Here is a 16,509-nt window from a genome sequence, read left to right as displayed (position 1 = left end):
GGGAGTCTCCCACTCTGGAGCTGTTCCAAACCCACCTGGACGTGTCCTGTGCAACTGCTATAGGTGCCCCTGCTCTGGCAGGGGGTGGGACTGGGTGAGCTCCAGAGGTCCCTTCCAATCCCCAACATTCTGTGATTCTGTGAAAAAGCCCCCACAGCTTTTGTAGAAGAGCCCACCTATTTCATGCTTCCATCAGACCAAATTTGTCTTTAAAGTCTCCGCTTCAGGCTTTCATGAACTCCATTCTTCTGCCGGGAGCTCTGGGCCAGGTCTTGGTCCCCTTGAAGGTCTGCAGAGCCCAGTGCCTTTTGCATCGAGGTTTAACTGTGTTGCTGCTGGATCCCTCTGCCCGGTGAGATTTGTGGGGGTTTGGTTTCTCAGGCGTGACACTTAAATGATTAATGCGTGTTTTCACATCCCAACACGCGTGATTTATTGCAGTGAGCTCGCAGGTCTACAAGCTCTGCTTCCCTCTTCCTATCTCTCCTGGCACCTATATTTTGCTGTGTTTACTTTTCTTCCCCCTTTACCCTTACTGCACAATATTATTTGTACCGTATGTAGACGAAATCAAGACAGATCGGTTGTTTTCCGCCCGTGCTGTTACGGAGCCTACGGGACTGCAAAAACTTATTTTTCTGCTATCAAATCTGGGTGGTGACTCTTAAGGTGAGAGATGATGAGCCAAAGTTGTTGTGGATTTAGACTGTCTCAGTTGTGGTCCCTGTTTCCTTTTGGGAATAATTCTGCGTTTCCAATTTTTTTTATTTTTTTTTTTAGTTCTGGAGTCTCATTGGCTTCCAGAAAAGCAGCTTATTTTTAAGATTAGCTTTTGCTGGTGCAAAAGGCCCTATGCAGTTTTTCCTCTTAAAATTCTTTTCCTATTGAGCATGCAACTTATTCCAGCTTTTGAGAGAGAACAAGTCTTTACTTACACATAGTCTGTACATTTTGAACAGCGTTTTATTCCTTTTTACGTGTTCCGATTTATCGTTCACAGACCAGGCTCTTTAGCTCACGGTTGCATTAAATCAAGAGACTCTCTCATTTTCTCTCCTATTCTTCAGCTTAATTTTATTTACTCGGTGTAACTTTTGAGGGATGGTATTTGCGGTTATTCATCGCCAGTAAAGAGCACACTGCAAACTTGAACAGGCCAGTGAGAAGGGGATTTTTTTTTCCTAGTGAATAGATTAGACAATAGGCTTATCTAATGGTGGCAAATAGGAGATACTCCTTTAGAATGTCTTGTCTGTAGTCAGGGAGATGTCCTTTTGAGCCTCCATGTAAAAGCTTTACCCAAAAAGACTTGCGTGGCGAAGCTTAACTTTGTGGTTTGAAGGTATGTCTTGATTCATATACTGCTAGATTCAAGAGGAGCCCGAAACTTAATGTTTGAGTTAAGAAAATTCTGGTAGCTTCATTTATGAAGATTTCTTTTTTTTTTTTTTTTAAATTTTTTATTTAAAAGCGTGTGTCAGAATTTCTTAGCTGCCAAAAAACTCAATTTCACCTTAATTTCATATTGGCAGCCTCCCTTTGCAGCCCTGTCTCTATTGTACGTTATTTAACCAGTAATCTCGAAGAAGGTGAGAAACTATTATTGCTTTTTAGCACAGTTGACATGATATTGGCTCAGAGCTGCGCTTGGAGCTTCAAACATTTCAGATGGCTATAAACCAACTTAAACACCTTCATTTAGCGTTCTTACTGCCATGAGGTCATAGTTTGCAACAAAAAAAAGATCAAATGGTGTTTAAGTTTTTAAGGTTGTTTTTTGTTTTTTTTTTTTCTAAAAAAAAAAAGTATTCTCATACCAAAGAGCTGTAGCTGTGGATTTTGGCTTTTGGCCAGACAATCAAGATTTAGTATTTTGACCAGCTGTGATCCAGTAATGTTCCTCAGAGGAAACATTTTGTGGGGAGGAAAAGATACATATTTGAGCCTGTGAATTGTATTCTGTCTCTCATACTGCTTTACGGTTTCCCTGAGCCCCTCGCAGACAGATTAAATAAGCACAAGTGAATCTGACTGAAGAAACTTTTCCTTTTTATCAAAACTGCAAACAGATTACAACCAGAATCGGTTCGCTAAGAAAATAATTTTAGAAGGGTTTGTGTGCGACTTCAATCACTTTCTCGCCTGTTTACGGCACGGGATCTGTGTCTTGTGCCTCAGGTCTGTAAGAATGCCCAAATGGAGTAATTATAACGAGTAAAAACTAATATTTGGGGGAGAAAACAGCTACTTTGTAATTTTGCTGCCAGTCGAACTTACAGCTGAAGTTAGACTATTATGGATTGGCTTTTGCGATTTGGATGCAATTGAAACGTTAAGATTGGTGGTGATGTAATCCTCTTACCTGTACTGTCCAATAAATCTGAGGTTTCTCTTCCTTTTTTTCTTTTTTTAATTTGGAAATCCTGCTTCCTGGTTGGAACCATACGTACTCCTATAGGTAACCAGTTCCAGCCTGATCCAACTTGATGACTAAAAGTCATTAAGCCCTGATGACAGTTCATCAAATCATTTTCTGTGCTCCACGAGTCACAGGCCGTTATTTTCGGACAGGTGTCCACATGTGTTTGCTGTCTCAGAAGAACGACTGAGTAATCGGGGCTGGAAGCTGACCCAGCTCAACCCCAGTAATTCAGGTCAAGGTTGTACCTTGGAGTAAAGGGGCTGTGCTCCTGCAAGCCAGACTGGCTTCACTGGTGATGACACCTTACAATCTCTAAAGTTTCTGGGCAATTGGATGATAGTTATCTAAGGTGACTTGGTTTGTTTTTTGTTTTTTTTAATATATTTTATTAATTCCATGAGCTGTGAAGCTGATAAGGCATCTCTTTCATTGGACTTTGCCTTGATGGGGTGCTGGGAGTTCTGGTAACAGTACAGCCTCGAGGAAAGCGCAAATGGAATAGAGACCCTCCGTCAGCTGCTTGTTTTCGTGAAGGTTAATAGCAACGTATATTTCTGAGCTCTGTGCCTCTCTAAATGTTACTTTTGAACCAAGACCTCGATCTGACTTCTCATTCTCACCTGGAGGGAAGGGAGGTGATGGAACAGGAAAAGACCCGTTGACTTAAGTGCTTAACCCACTGTCCCAAGAGCCATTTGGATTTTATTTTACTTGCCTGCAAGACTATGACCATTGTTCTACTTAAAAGTATAGAGAGAGCTATTCATCTTCTCGTGTTTGCCTTCTAGACACTCGTCATTCAGCCTAAACTAGTTGCCTAAGTTGCTCCTGTGGTCAAGAGGAGGCATCCTAAGAGGGTGACTTTCCCACTGGTCATAAATGGCCCTCAATAGGGTGTTGCCCACCCTTCTCTCCAGTTGCCGTGGAAGGAGCCCGGGCAATGAACTCTTCTGTGGCTGATCTCCAAAGTCCTTCATGCGTATTTATTTTTATCTAAATGCCTTAGATCATATTTGATAAGCAGTTAAGCCTTTCTATTGACTTCATTCCTGCTGTCTCAGATTTGGGCTGTTATCCCCGTATTTATTCCCGGCCGAAGCTACACCCATCCTATTCATATTTATTGGCAGCAATGGATGGTTTCGGAAATCTGCCCGAATATGTCTCCAGCAGCTTAAAACCTGGTTTTGCAGTCTTAAGTAAGGTCCATTTCATTGCATGTATTATGAGGAACCTGGCTGCAAGTGCTTTTTGTTCTAATTCATTAGTTTGAACGCTCGCATGATAAATGAAGATCATTCGTGTTTTACTGCCCTATGGGGCAGCCCTTACGTACTCTATTAACTGGGAAGTTATTTTCTAGACGAGGGAGATTAGCTTTGTATTGCTGCTACGTTTAGGCTGTTAGATCACTTAGTATAGATCATTCTGCCAGTTCAACTTAATAAGGAAGGGAAGATATTTTTTTTTAATTTTTTTTTTGGCTGCTGGACTAAAGAGGTATTGTTCAGGCATACATAACATGTTAGCTTGAATAGCCTTGTCATAACAAGCTCTTTAAAGAACTCTCCTGGTCCTGCGAAGTAATTAATTTCTCACCCATTTGCCTGTAAGGCCTAGATTTGCAAAGGAATTTAGGCATGTTTCTTTTTAGGAGGAACTTTAAATTTACTTGCCCACCGGAACAGTTTGTAAAGCTGCTTCTCTCGAGCGAATTAAATGCCACAGATTTCATGTTGGTTTACTCAGACACTTAATTTTCTGCTGCTGCATAGAAACATTTCTGTTGTGCTTAAATTGGGCTGATCGGCGCTTGCTGAAGGTAATTTGGAGTTTGCTAATTAGGCAGTCTTATGCAATACTTGAGTCTTTGCCCTTTAAAGAGTCTGATGGAAGAGAAATGAATTGGAGCAAGTTTGAAGCACAGTCCAGCCCAACAAATAAGAGTAGCAGGTATGACTTGTTCAGATGGTGAAGAGGTTTTGTCTTGAGTTCGATGTCTCCAAGAATTAATTGCGTTTTGCGTGATGGTGTGCCTCTGCAACTTCAGGAGCTAGGATTAAATCTAGCGTTGCTTTCTGCTCTTCTTGCCCTACGTGTCCTCCTCATCTGAGATGGCTCTTACTCTTGGGAGATCTTGCGCCACTGGGTGATATATTCATAGTATCATAGAATTGTTGAGGTTGGAAGGGACCATTAAGATCATCAAGTCCAACCATTAATCTAACCTGACAAAACCACTTCTAAACCATGTCCCCCCAAGTACCACATCTACCCCTTTTTTAAACACCTCCAGGGATGGCACCTCCCTGGGCAGCCTACTTCAATGTTTAATAACCCTTTCAGTGAAAAAAATTTTCCTAATATCCAATCTAACCCTCGTCTGACATAACTTGAACCCATTTCCTCTCATCCTATCACTTGTCACCAGGGGGAAGAGCTCAGCCCCCACCTCTCTACATTCTCCTTTCAGGTAACTGTAGAGGGTGATGAGGAGGCTGAAGGGAGACCTCTTCTCCAGGCTGAACAACCCCAGTTCCCTCAGTCGTTCCTCATAAGACTTGTCCTCCAGACCCCTCACCAGCTTTGTTGCCCTAAGAGGGCAAGAGGATCCTCAACAAGAGGATCCACTCCAAACCTGCCTATAGGCTGGTAGGTGTTCAGGCCACCGTGTGTGTAATTTGTCTGGACACTCTGCTGACTGCTTACATTTCAAGCAAAAGCTTTTATCACTAAAATACCGTGTATAGAGTCGATAGCCCTGTGACTATTTTGAGAAAGGCTCATCTATACTTAAATCCACAAGGGACAGCTTGAAGTCCTTCCTGGATTAGGTTTTAATCTCTTAAATGCCTGTTTCAACCTGTGGATGGTTGACTAAAATCCAGAGAAATGGCAGAATTTCCTATAAACCCTTCCTGGATCAGGAGGTAGGAAGCCCTCGCTGCTATACGGGGAGATGCAGATCTGATGCTTTGATGTCAAACTCTTCCTTTACTTTGCAAGGGGTGCAAGTGTCTTGTCCTGTAACTTCTGCAGCTAGCGTATAGCCTGTTCCACACTGGAGTCCCTTGGTGAACCTGGACCCAAACTGTCTACAGAACACGTAGATGTATCTACCATCTGTTGTACATGATGGCGGGGGAGAAGTTATCCTTTTCTGCCTATACATTGTGTATTATTCCCAGTCTTGCTTTTTTATTTCGAATGTGTGGGGTTGTTTCTCTGGAATCTGCCCTCCTGGGTTCCACCTCAGCAGGAATATATTCCCATTTGACTCACCCCTGATATCTTGATAGAAATAGAGCAGAGTGATTTCTATCGTTACTGTTGCAGGGGATGGAACACTTGAATCAGGTCTGGGAACAGCCCATTTCTTTCGGAAGGGGATGGCGATCGGTGGCCTTTGAGTTTGAAAGGAGCTTGTATGAGAATGGCATTCCTTTTGAATTGCATACATGTTCGCTACTTTAAATGGTATTAGACAATGGGTTTGTCAAGTAGGTCCATACTTAGGAACACATTTTATACACCTCATTCTAGAGCTGCAAAAAGCAAGTGTGGTGCCCTTTGAATCTTGAATGGACAATACAGTATAAACAGAACAAAGCAAACTTCAACAGTGGGGTTTTTTTCCCAACCTAAGATACTAGACTGAGCACAGAATCCGTCTTTCCTTTGTGCCTGTCTCTCTTTTGAGCCTCCTGCATTTAGAGCCACAAGGTGGTGGATCAGCACAGTGCACGTATCCAAGCCCTTGTAGCGCAAAGCTCATCGCTCTTCTGCCTGGAGGCTCCTCTGTGTGCTCCTCAAAGCTCATGGCCTGCTTAAGCTCCTCTTAGCAGCAAGACTGGTCCCAGCCTATGCTTTGGGCTTGGTTTTGTACAGAGGAGGGAGACCTTTCCTGCCCGGTTCCATTGTATGCAGCTGCTGTTTGTCCTTCTTTCTGTGCCTCAAGGTGGGACGTGCATCTTGCCACATCTCTTTGGTGAGACACGCAAATCACAATGTTATGTGCTATCTCATCCCGGCAGAAGGGAGGTAATTCAGCTCTGCACCGTCTCTGTGTCTGGAATGGGAAAGGTAGAAGAACCTTAGATATCTTGCACTGGAGAGCACCATTTATTTAATTACCAAGTGTCCTATAATTTGAACAGTGATCTGTAGTAATGGGTTATCACTTGTTCATGAGGAATTAGTTCATGTAAACATAGGATGATGTGCCCTTGGACCCAGAGAAGTGTCTTGAATGATATCAGACTTTGTGAATATACACTCATCTTGGAATTTGGATAAATTCCTAAAACTTACCATTTAATTGTAAAGTAATACCTCGATACAGAGCAAAATACCTTGTTTTGGTGCATTTTGCTGTTAAGGCTGAAATTATAACACACTTTTATTTCCTGTGCTTGCTCTTCAGGAAGATTCGGCAAACCTAGAGGAAATGTGAAAAAGTTTCTTAGCTAAGATTTAAGATCAACAGAATCTAATCAAATAAATAATACCGAGTATTGATTTCTTTTGTGAATCAAGGCAGAAAGCACTACGGTGGGGGAAGGGGAGGGGAAAACAGACCGTCCCCAGTATGTCTGCAGTGCACATTGCCTAAGTAAAGTTCACAAGTGTCCTCAGATCCTTGTTTTTGCCATATTGCACCATTTTAAAAATAAATGGTTGATAGCGTAGGGTTGGTTGAAGCCCTTTAAAGTCTCTGGTCAGTAAGGGATTTGTGGGCTGGTCTCCAAGACCACATATACAGCACCTGTGAGCATCTGTGGCACATACCGCTTTCTGTTTGGCCACTTCTGGTAAGAATGCTCCAAACCTTTGCAAGCAAAGCTGGGAGTGGGATGCAGAGTTTGCATTAAAAAGCTCTGAAGCAGTGGTTGAAATCTAAGAAGCAAGCTGAAGTTTTTGCTGCTAGCTGCACGTGTGGCGCTTATCTCCCTACTTCACTGTCCGCAACTGTAAATTCTGAAAAGCAACTTTTCCTTAAGGTAATTTGAGGTTTTTATGGAAGAGAAGGAAAGCCCTACGTGGGTGTTAAGGGGCAGCCTGGGAGGAGGTAAGATGGGAGAGGAAATGAAAGAGCAGTAGTACTCCACACTGCCCTCCCCAGGGGATGCTTATTTTTCACAGAGGGACTTTTTGCAATATTAACTTATCCTATTTACATAGGAGAGCAAAAAAAAAAGAAAAAAAAATAATGTGGAAAAGGATCCACGCTAGGGGCTACTCATAACTGCTATTCCAAGATTGTCTTCTACAAGACTGATCCCAAAATGTATCAGGCCTCGAGTAGAAAGAGTTTCTCTTAAAAGGGGTTAATGAAGGAGACTCACACTGACAGTAGTTGAATCTTGGAGTTATATATTTCACAGATCAGTAATAGCTTTTTCTTTTTTTCTTAATATTTGGAAGGAAAATGAACCGGTTGCTTAAGTTAATGTATGACATGCTATTTGCATATGGGATGGTGATTATATTTGGATAAGGATTAAGCCGATGAAGGAAAATTCACATAACACACCCCGGATGACGTAAAGCGGATGTTCCAAATTACAGACCCTGAGACAGTGTAAGTGGTCTGTGGAACTGTATTAAATAGTAAAATCAAACTTGTAAATTAAGCTTGATTAGTTTGTATCCCTCAAGAAACTGAGGTTGACGTTTGTCCAAAAAGTTTTGGAACGATTGGCACAGAAAAGCGGAAGATCTGGCAAAAATAATCCTCTTCAAATAGCAAAGTTAAGTGTGGTTTTTCTCCTTTGTGCAGCTGTCGGGAAAGTCCACTGTTGGAAGAAGTCGCTCGTAGAGGATTCGGCCATTATTACTCACTTTTGAAGAGTTTATGATGGCCCAGTACAGGCCATAAATACATAAATATACGGTCAACAGTAATAATTCATAAAGTACAGCTTGGTCTTATAAAATGGTGTTAACAGTACGAATTAACGTAATGTGGTGGTTTTTTGGGTGATTGACTCTTCAACCCATGGAGCTTTGTAAATGTTCTGACGTGATCTTACGGGTTTTCAGTAAAGCTGTCCTCTGGGGTGTCTTCTGTAGTTCGTACGGCATTAAACACATTTGGGGTTTTAGCACTTTAGGATACAAGTAGCTGGCCAAAGGGAGCCCGGAGTCGTGATAAAATAATTGCTTCAGCCTTTGGTTAAACATCTGTATTGCTCGTGAGCGTGCCTGACAGCTGTGATTTATCCTTTCCTTCTTTTATAGTGATCGACACCATACATCCAGTGCAATTCCCGTTCCAAAGAGACAGAGCTCTAGCTTCGGCAGATTGGATATTGGCTTTTCCAGTGGGCTTCCTTCTCCGGATAAAGGACTCCGCAAACGAGCCAGCACGGGAAACGAAAGACTACAGTACAAAACTCCTCCTCCTAGTTACAACTCTGCTTTAACGCAGCCTGTCGCCATCGCAGCCCGTGTAGGAGAGCCGGATAAAAAACCCGCATCGATATCTTCTTCCTTGGATACCTCTATGGACGCCTCGAAAGGAAATACCAAGAAAGGCGAGAACTTGTGCAGCAGTTTAAACGGAGAAAACGGGAGCCTAAACAATACCCAAGACCGGCAGGAGTCTTTCCTAGGACATACTAGTGCAATAAACGGGGCGTTTCTGCCTGCCGAGTGCTCCGGCGCTGCAAGCAACGAGCAGCCCTGCGAGTTTCGACCCTCGCTCGGCCCTGTCCTCTGCTGCACCGTGGAGCAAGCGGAGGAGATCATGGGGATGGAAGCGACGGGGTTCGGCACGGGAGATCAGCTCGAAGACTTTAACTCCATCCCGGTGGAGCACGCCGTGGCGGTGGAGTGTGACGAACAAGTCCTAGGGGAGTTTGAGGAGTTCTCTCGAAGGATCTATGCACTGAACGAAAATATGTCCAGCTTCCGCAGACCGCGTAAAAGTTCGGACAAGTGAGCTCGGACAGGGATTTGATAGCAGACATTGAGGTGAAATAAGTGATCTTGAATAGAGATAAAATTGCACTTATTCTTTATATTAATTATAAAAAAAAAAATAAAAAAGCTAAAGCTATTCCTTTGGTGTTAGACAAACGGACTTAAGCACGATAACACAGGATCATGCTATATTCACAGCCCAGGTAAATCTTGATTCTGCTTCCAGTCCTTTTACATCTGGTATTTATAATCTGTTGGAATATTTTTTTTTTTTTGTAGGCGTTGGGATCCATTTATAAAAGGCTTCCCTGGAAACAACTCCTAGTGCTGATCAGGCCATTCTATAAATATTTGTTGATTTCTTAATTATTATTTAGCGTTAAACTTATTTTAATCTTTTCAGAAGGAAAAAAAAAAAAGTTAATTTAAAAGTCCATTTATGGTAAGACCTCTTTACCTTCTCCCATGTACTCCTGTGTTTTCTTGAGCAATGTAGTCAGTGTTACAGAAATACCATGAATTTGTTATAATTGGACGGCTTTCTCCTGGCTCTGCTCTGCAGCCTTTGAAGTTCTGGTTTGCACTGATGGGTCTTTGGTTGGTGGTGTAAACTTGCCAGAGAACAAGCACCTGTCCCACCAATAGAAGCCTCGAGGACTAAATCACCTCTAAGGTTTCTTGTATTAAAAAAAAAAAAAAAAAAAAAAAAAAAATCTCGGCCTGCCCATTCCACACTTTGGTGGGGCACAGACCTCATCAGCAGAGACCTTAACGAACGCACTATGGATGTGGGGTTTGGCTCATGCCCTCCGAGGGGTTTTAACAGGGACGGTGTGCCAGGAGGTGCTTCGCAGGCATCTTTGGGGGGGGGGGGGGGGGAACACAACAAAAAAAAAACAACCCAGACTGAAAAATACAGTCAGCACTTTGGAATTAGGCAAATTTGTGGAATCGCTCCACCCTCTGTAGAAAGGAGGCACTTAATGTTGTTCGTCTAAATTAAATCTCCTTATAAACAGCTGTACTTTAAAGGAAGAAACTTCCAGCAGTTGGCTGGAGGTGCGCTTTGCCGTTAGGTAGGTTACCACTGGCACATGTGTTCGGCTGCACTAATGGGAAAGCAATTTGCAGCCTGCTTTGTCATTCCTGGTGTTTGGTTCAGTTTGGATTTCATTGCTCTTGCTTTCTCTATTGTATACCCAAGAATCTGGGCTCGATTGTGAGCTCTCAAATATAAAAATATATAGCAGAATAAAAAACACTTCATCACGCCTGGCTTTTTTTTCCTCCCTGGTCTATGTTTTTTGTTTTTTTTTTTTGAACCCATGACCTAGTCTTTTTCCTAACTCCACCGTAAGGCTAAATTAACTTTTAAAAATGTGGATATGTATAATCTCAGCTATCTGTTGTCGAAACAAGACCTGTGTGTGAGAACGAATATACGTAATAGCACTGTTCTAGAATACGCATCTTTCCAGGTAACACCTTAATGATTGTATTAAAAAATATATTCACATTTTTTCTGTTAAAGCTTTTAACAGTTGTGTCTGCAATTGAGTTGTTGGATCGAGCCTTTCTACAGCGATTCGTTATGTTTGGTCTGTCCCGGTACGATGTGCTCAATGGAAGCAGAGACCTCGATTCTGTAAGGCGCTGAACGTGATTCCAGGTGTAAATTTGGGTGTGAAGTTGGGCACATTCATGAGTATCTTCTTCGCCAGAACTGCTGGAGAGGGTCCAGCAAAGGTCTACAAAGATGATGAGGGGACTGGAGCATCTCTTTTATGATGAAAGGCTGAGGGACTTGGGACTTTTTAGTCCGGAGAAGAGAAGACTGAGGGGGGGATCTTATCAATGCTGATAAATCCTTCAAGGGAGGGTGGCGGGGGGATGGGAACAGTCTTTTTCCAGTGGTGCCCAGTGACAGGACAAGAGGGAACGGGCACAAACTGGACCATAGGAAGTTCCATCTCAACACGAGAAGGAACTTCTTTCCTGTGAGGGTGGCAGAGCACTGGCACAGGATGCCCAGAGATGGGGGGAAGTCTCCCCCTCTGGAGCCATTCCAAACCCGCCTGGACGTGTCCTGTACCATTGCTGGAGGTGCCCCTGCTCTGGCGGGGGGTGGGACTGGGTGAGCTCCAGAGGTCCCTTCCGACCCTGACCAGTCTGAGAATAAGCTCTTCTGCTCCAACCTCATGAAAATCTTCCCTAAAGGAAACACTGTGGCAGCTTAAAGTGCTGCCATCATCTTTGAGAAGAGATGGGGAGGAAGCTCTTGCTGCGCTTTGGCAGGGCAAGAAACAAACTACTAATGAAGTGGGCAGAAGATATTCTGTCCTGTGACTATATCTTACCCTCTTCTGAAAGCAGCATAATTTTAGGTGAAATTAGGGAACGCTGAGTCAGTCGTGTACCCTGTGAGATGGGATCTGGCATGCTCAAATCCACGCAGACCTTGTCTTTGTAGGCACGCTCGTCCTTTCTAGCAGAAAGGCATTAGTTGGCGTTTGGTGGTAACTTTTCAAAGCAACCCAAAGAGTCTTTGTGAAGTCGCCGTGTTTTGTAGGCAAACACGGAGCATCTCAGTGCAATTAAACGATGTGTGAAATGGGGTTCGTAGAGCATTAACGGGACTTTGGATTCTTTTTTCTTTTTCATTAGTTGCACATTTTCTCAGGTGGCATCCGACCAAATGAAGTCTCGTTTTTCTCCCTGATGTTGTGTTGTTATTTGAGCCCTGTAGTTGTCAACGTATCGAACATGATGGTTGATTTCTGCATCTGTCGCACAAAGCTTTTTTGATGGGCTTTCGTGGATGTATCTTTAGTTGGCCTTAAATAGTCCCCACGTTTCTCTTCCCCCTTTCACCGCTGTCTATATAGAAGGGGGCGTGAAGGGGAGTGGCATCATAGGGCTAATTAAAGCATTAACAAACTTCTCGTTGCTGTGAAGATGGGGGATTGTACAGACTGTAGCCACCTCATGGCTTGCTTTTTTTTTTTTTTTTGTGTTGATTTCCCTCCCCTCCCCCCCCCCACCTGTAAATTACTTTGCAAATAGTATAGTGCGAGAGAAGCAAATAGGAGGTTTGAAGGTGAGCTGATATATCACAGTGTGCTCTAAACTGTCGAGAGCCTTTCCGTTCCCTCCCGCACGGCTGTGACACTGCGAAACGTCTGCAAACATCTTCAAGCGGAGAAAACATGTCGTTGCCATCTTTTCCCCTCACTAGGAATTCTGGAGATTTTTGAGAATATTAGTTTCAGAAGATTGTATCCCGCTATATTTTTCTAGCACGCACAACAGTGTTGGCTTATCCTTGCTTGACCAGTTGTTGAAAATAAGCAAAATTGGAATATCCCATAGTAAATGACACATTAAAACTATGTTGGTAATTGCGGGAAAGCTCATCTGTATTTATAAAATAAAACTGATTAGCATCTCTCAACTCCTGTGTCTTCTCTTAATGGCTCCTTTGTGTTTATTTTCTTTACGAGCCTGATTTGAACCATGATGTCCTCCCCAGCCCCCAAAAACTTCTGTTCATCAAACCTATATCGATCCAAATGTGAATATTTGGGCAAGAAGATGCGCTAGGAGACCTCACTGCCTTGCTGGCTCCAAATCCTATGTCACATGAGATGGTACCATGGTTCTTTTTCACCTTCCTTCCATAAAGATGGCACGCGGCTGGAGAAGCAGCACACGGTGGGGCTGGGAGATGGCTGGATTCGCAAAACTTTGATGGATCGTGGAAACGCGGTGTTCCCTCAGCAGGGAGGCATTGCCACTCATCCTTCTGGGATCCGAGCTAATCAGCAACATATGTCTGCCTAAAAAAAAACGCTTGTGTTCTCCTTGAACAGGACCCTACTGTCCTGGGAGGAGGCTGTCCGTGACACATGGTCGCTGGTGGGAAGCACTGTAACGTGAAGAGCTGCAGGGACTCTCCGGGCATCAGCAGGACAACAGGTTTTTTGCCTTTTTCTTTTTCTCTCAGTTTTTGGTTTTTTTTTTCTCTTTTTTCCCCCACCCAATCTGTCTGTCAGCAGAGAGTGAAATGCCAAGACACCCAACTTGTATGGTCCCAGAGCTGAAGTGGGAAGATTTAACTTTAAGCTGTTTTGCAACATTGAACAGTTTTATTGAGATGTCGTTGCGTTAAAGTGAATAATAAACTACGAGTGGAAAAGTATCAAAACGTAGCTGGAAGTGCTGCTGGAGGGAGCGGGCTCGTTTTCAAATCGGAGCATATGGACTAGAATGATATAGAATAGAATTGTAGAATGGTTTAGGTTGGAAGGGACCTTAAAGATCACCTAGTCCAATCCCCCTGCCATGGGCAGGGACACCTCCCACCACACCACGTTGCTCCAAGCCCCGTCCAACCTGGCCTTCAACACCTCCAGGGATGGGACAGCCACAGCTTCTCAGGGCAACCTGCGCCAGGGGCTCACCACCCTCAGAGTGAAAAACTTCTTCCTCAGATCTCATTTCAGTCTCCCCTCTTTCAATGTAAAACTATTCCCCCTCATCCTATGGCTCCCCTCCGTGATCCAGAGTCCCTCCCCAGCTTTCCCAGAGCCCCTTTAGGCACTGAAAGGGTCTCTGAGGTCTCCATGGAGTCTTCTCCAGGCTCAACCCCCCCCCAACTCTCCCAGCTAAAACCCTGGGCTCTTCTCTACTTGAGTTTGGCACCTTTCAAATGGCTGAATTTCTCTTCGGTTTGTGGGTTTTGTCCTGTTTCAGATGGAAACGTTTGCACGTGCTCTTTGTCCTCTGAAGTGATCCAGTTTAGCTGGTACCTCTGGGCAGCAGTGGGCGCCTCCTGGCTGCAGGCAAGGTCCAACCCCGGGTGCAAAAACAACTATAATTTTCCAGAGGAGGGGAGAAAATACCTAACTGAGACTTCTCTTAACTGCTGGTTATTCTGATACCAGCTTATTTTGTATACGGCAGGATGGAATGTTATTTTACAAGTTTTCATTAAATAGCACAGAAACTTTTCTCCCGTTAAGTAATTGCTCATCTGACGTCAACTCTGCTGCTGGTGGAATTTCTCCTGTATGTATCACGTTGATTAATTTGACATTTAATCTGATGGGCTCTTCAGTCTAGCTTTATTAGGTTACTTTTAATAGGTTTTTTGGATAAAATCGTACTTGAATTTCTGAATTTCCGACTTCTAGAACAGCCTGTATCCATTCTGGGCTGGATCGTCTTGGTTTTAGCTGGGACAGAAAGTCCCTTTCTGCGTTGCACTGACTTGGAAGCAAATAAAGCACTGGCCATCGAAAAATTAAAAATGTAAAAAAAAAAAAAAAAAAAAAAAAAAAGAACAAAAATGCTTTCTGGTCCTCAGATATAACAAAGGTTTCATTGCAGCTTAGGGAAAAAAAAAAAGGATATACGGCCTTTGGAAGGAAGGGCAGGCCACCCAGGAGGATTACAAAGAGGTAGTAAAGGGATGTAGGGAAAAAATCAGAAGGGCCAAAGCTCAGCTAGAGCTAAACCTGGCTTCTGTTGTCAAGGACAACAAAAAAAGTTTCTATAAATATATTAGCGATAAAAAGAGGACCAAGGATAATATCTGTCCTCTAGTAGATGGGGCTGGTAACGTAGTAACCAAGGATGAGGAAAAGGCTGAGGTACTTAATGCCGTCTTTGCCTCAGTCTTCAGCAGTAGGACCAGTTGTTCCTTGAATTCTCCGACCCCTGAGCTAGAATACAGGGATGGGGAGCAGAGTGAAGCCCCTGTAGTCCAAAGGGAAATGGTGAGGGACCTGCTTCAGCACCTGGAGGTGCACAAATCTATGGGGCCGGATGGGATCCATCCAAGGGTGCTGAGAGAGCTGGCGGAAGTGCTCACCGGCCCACTGTGCATCATTTATGAACAGTCCTGGATAACTGGGGAGGTCCCAGCTGACTGGAGGTTGGCAAATGTGACGCCCATCCATAAGAAGGGCCGGAAGGAGGATCCAGGGAACTACAGGCCAGTCAGTCTGACATCGGTGCCTGGGAAGGTCATGGAGCAGATCATCCTCAGTGCCATCACACGGCACATGCAAGAGAACAGGGTGATCAGGCCCAGTCAGCATGGCTTTGTGAAAGGCAGGTCATGCCTGTCAAACCTGATCTCCTTCTATGACAAGGTGACCCACTTGCTGGACAAGGGAAAAGCTGTGGATGTTGTCTACCTGGATTTTTGCAAGGCTTTTGACACCGTTTCCCATAGCATTCTCCTGGAGAAACTGGCTGCTCATGGCCTGGACAGGTATACTCTTCGTTGGGTAAAAAACTGGCTGGATGGCCGTGTCCAGAGAGTGGTGGTAAATGGAGTTAAATCCAGTTGGTGTCCAGTGACGAGTGGTGTCCCCCAGGGATCGGTGCTGGGGCCCGTTCTCTTTAATATCTTTATCAACGATCTGGATGAGGGGATCGAGTGCTCCCTCAGTAAGTTCGCAGACGACACTAAACTGGGGGGGCGTGTTGATCTGCTTGAGGGTAGATTGGCTCTGCAGAGGGATCTGGACAGGCTGGACAGATGGGCTGAGGCCAATGGTATGAGGTTCAACAAGGCCAAGTGTCGGGTCCTGCACTTGGGTCACAACAACCCCATGCAGCGCTACAGACTGGGGGCGGAGTGGCTCGAAAGCTGCCTGGCAGAAAAGGACCTGGGGGTGTTGGTGGACAACCGGCTGAGCATGAGCCAGCAGTGTGCCCAGGCAGCCAAGAAGGCCAACACCATCCTGGCCTGCATCAGGAATAGTGTGGTGAGCCGGACTAGGGAAGTAATCATCCCCCTGTACTCGGCACTGGTGAGGCCTCACCTCGAGTACTGTGTTCAGTTTTGGGCCCCTCACTACAAGAAGGACATTGAGGTGTTGGAGCGTGTCCAGAGAAGGGCTACAAAGCTGGTGAAGGGTCTGGAGGACAAACCTTATGAGGAACGACTGAGGGATCTGGGGTTGTTTAGCCTGGAGAAGAGGAGGCTGAGGGGAGACCTTATCACCCTCTACAACTACCTGAAAGGAGGTTTTAGAGAGATGGGAGCTGACCTCTTCTCCCTGGCGACAAGTGATAGGACAAGAGGAAATGGGTTCAAGTTATGTCAGGGCAGGTTTAGATTAGATGTTAGGAAGCATTTTTTCACTGAAAGG

At 44.3% G+C, this 16,509-nt stretch overlaps 1 protein-coding gene across 1 annotated transcript in view; it reads left to right on the top strand.

The window, feature by feature from the left end:
• Positions 1 to 10,197, top strand: part of UVRAG (UV radiation resistance associated) — a 109,308-nt gene extending 99,111 nt beyond the window's left edge. Inside the window, exon 15 of the mRNA XM_082483871.1 lies at positions 8,663 to 10,197. Coding sequence (XP_082339997.1) covers positions 8,663 to 9,365 — 703 coding nt within the window. The 3' untranslated portion in view covers positions 9,366 to 10,197. The remainder of the gene's footprint in view (positions 1 to 8,662) is intronic.
• Positions 10,198 to 16,509: the final 6,312 nt, after the last annotated feature.

The sequence above is a fragment of the Vanellus vanellus genome (genome assembly GCF_965231255.1).
Source record: "Vanellus vanellus genome assembly, chromosome: 1".
Classification (NCBI taxonomy): Eukaryota; Metazoa; Chordata; class Aves; order Charadriiformes; family Charadriidae; genus Vanellus; species Vanellus vanellus.
The sequence above is the reverse complement of the archived record's forward strand: the minus strand, read 5'-3'. Positions and strand labels throughout refer to the sequence as shown.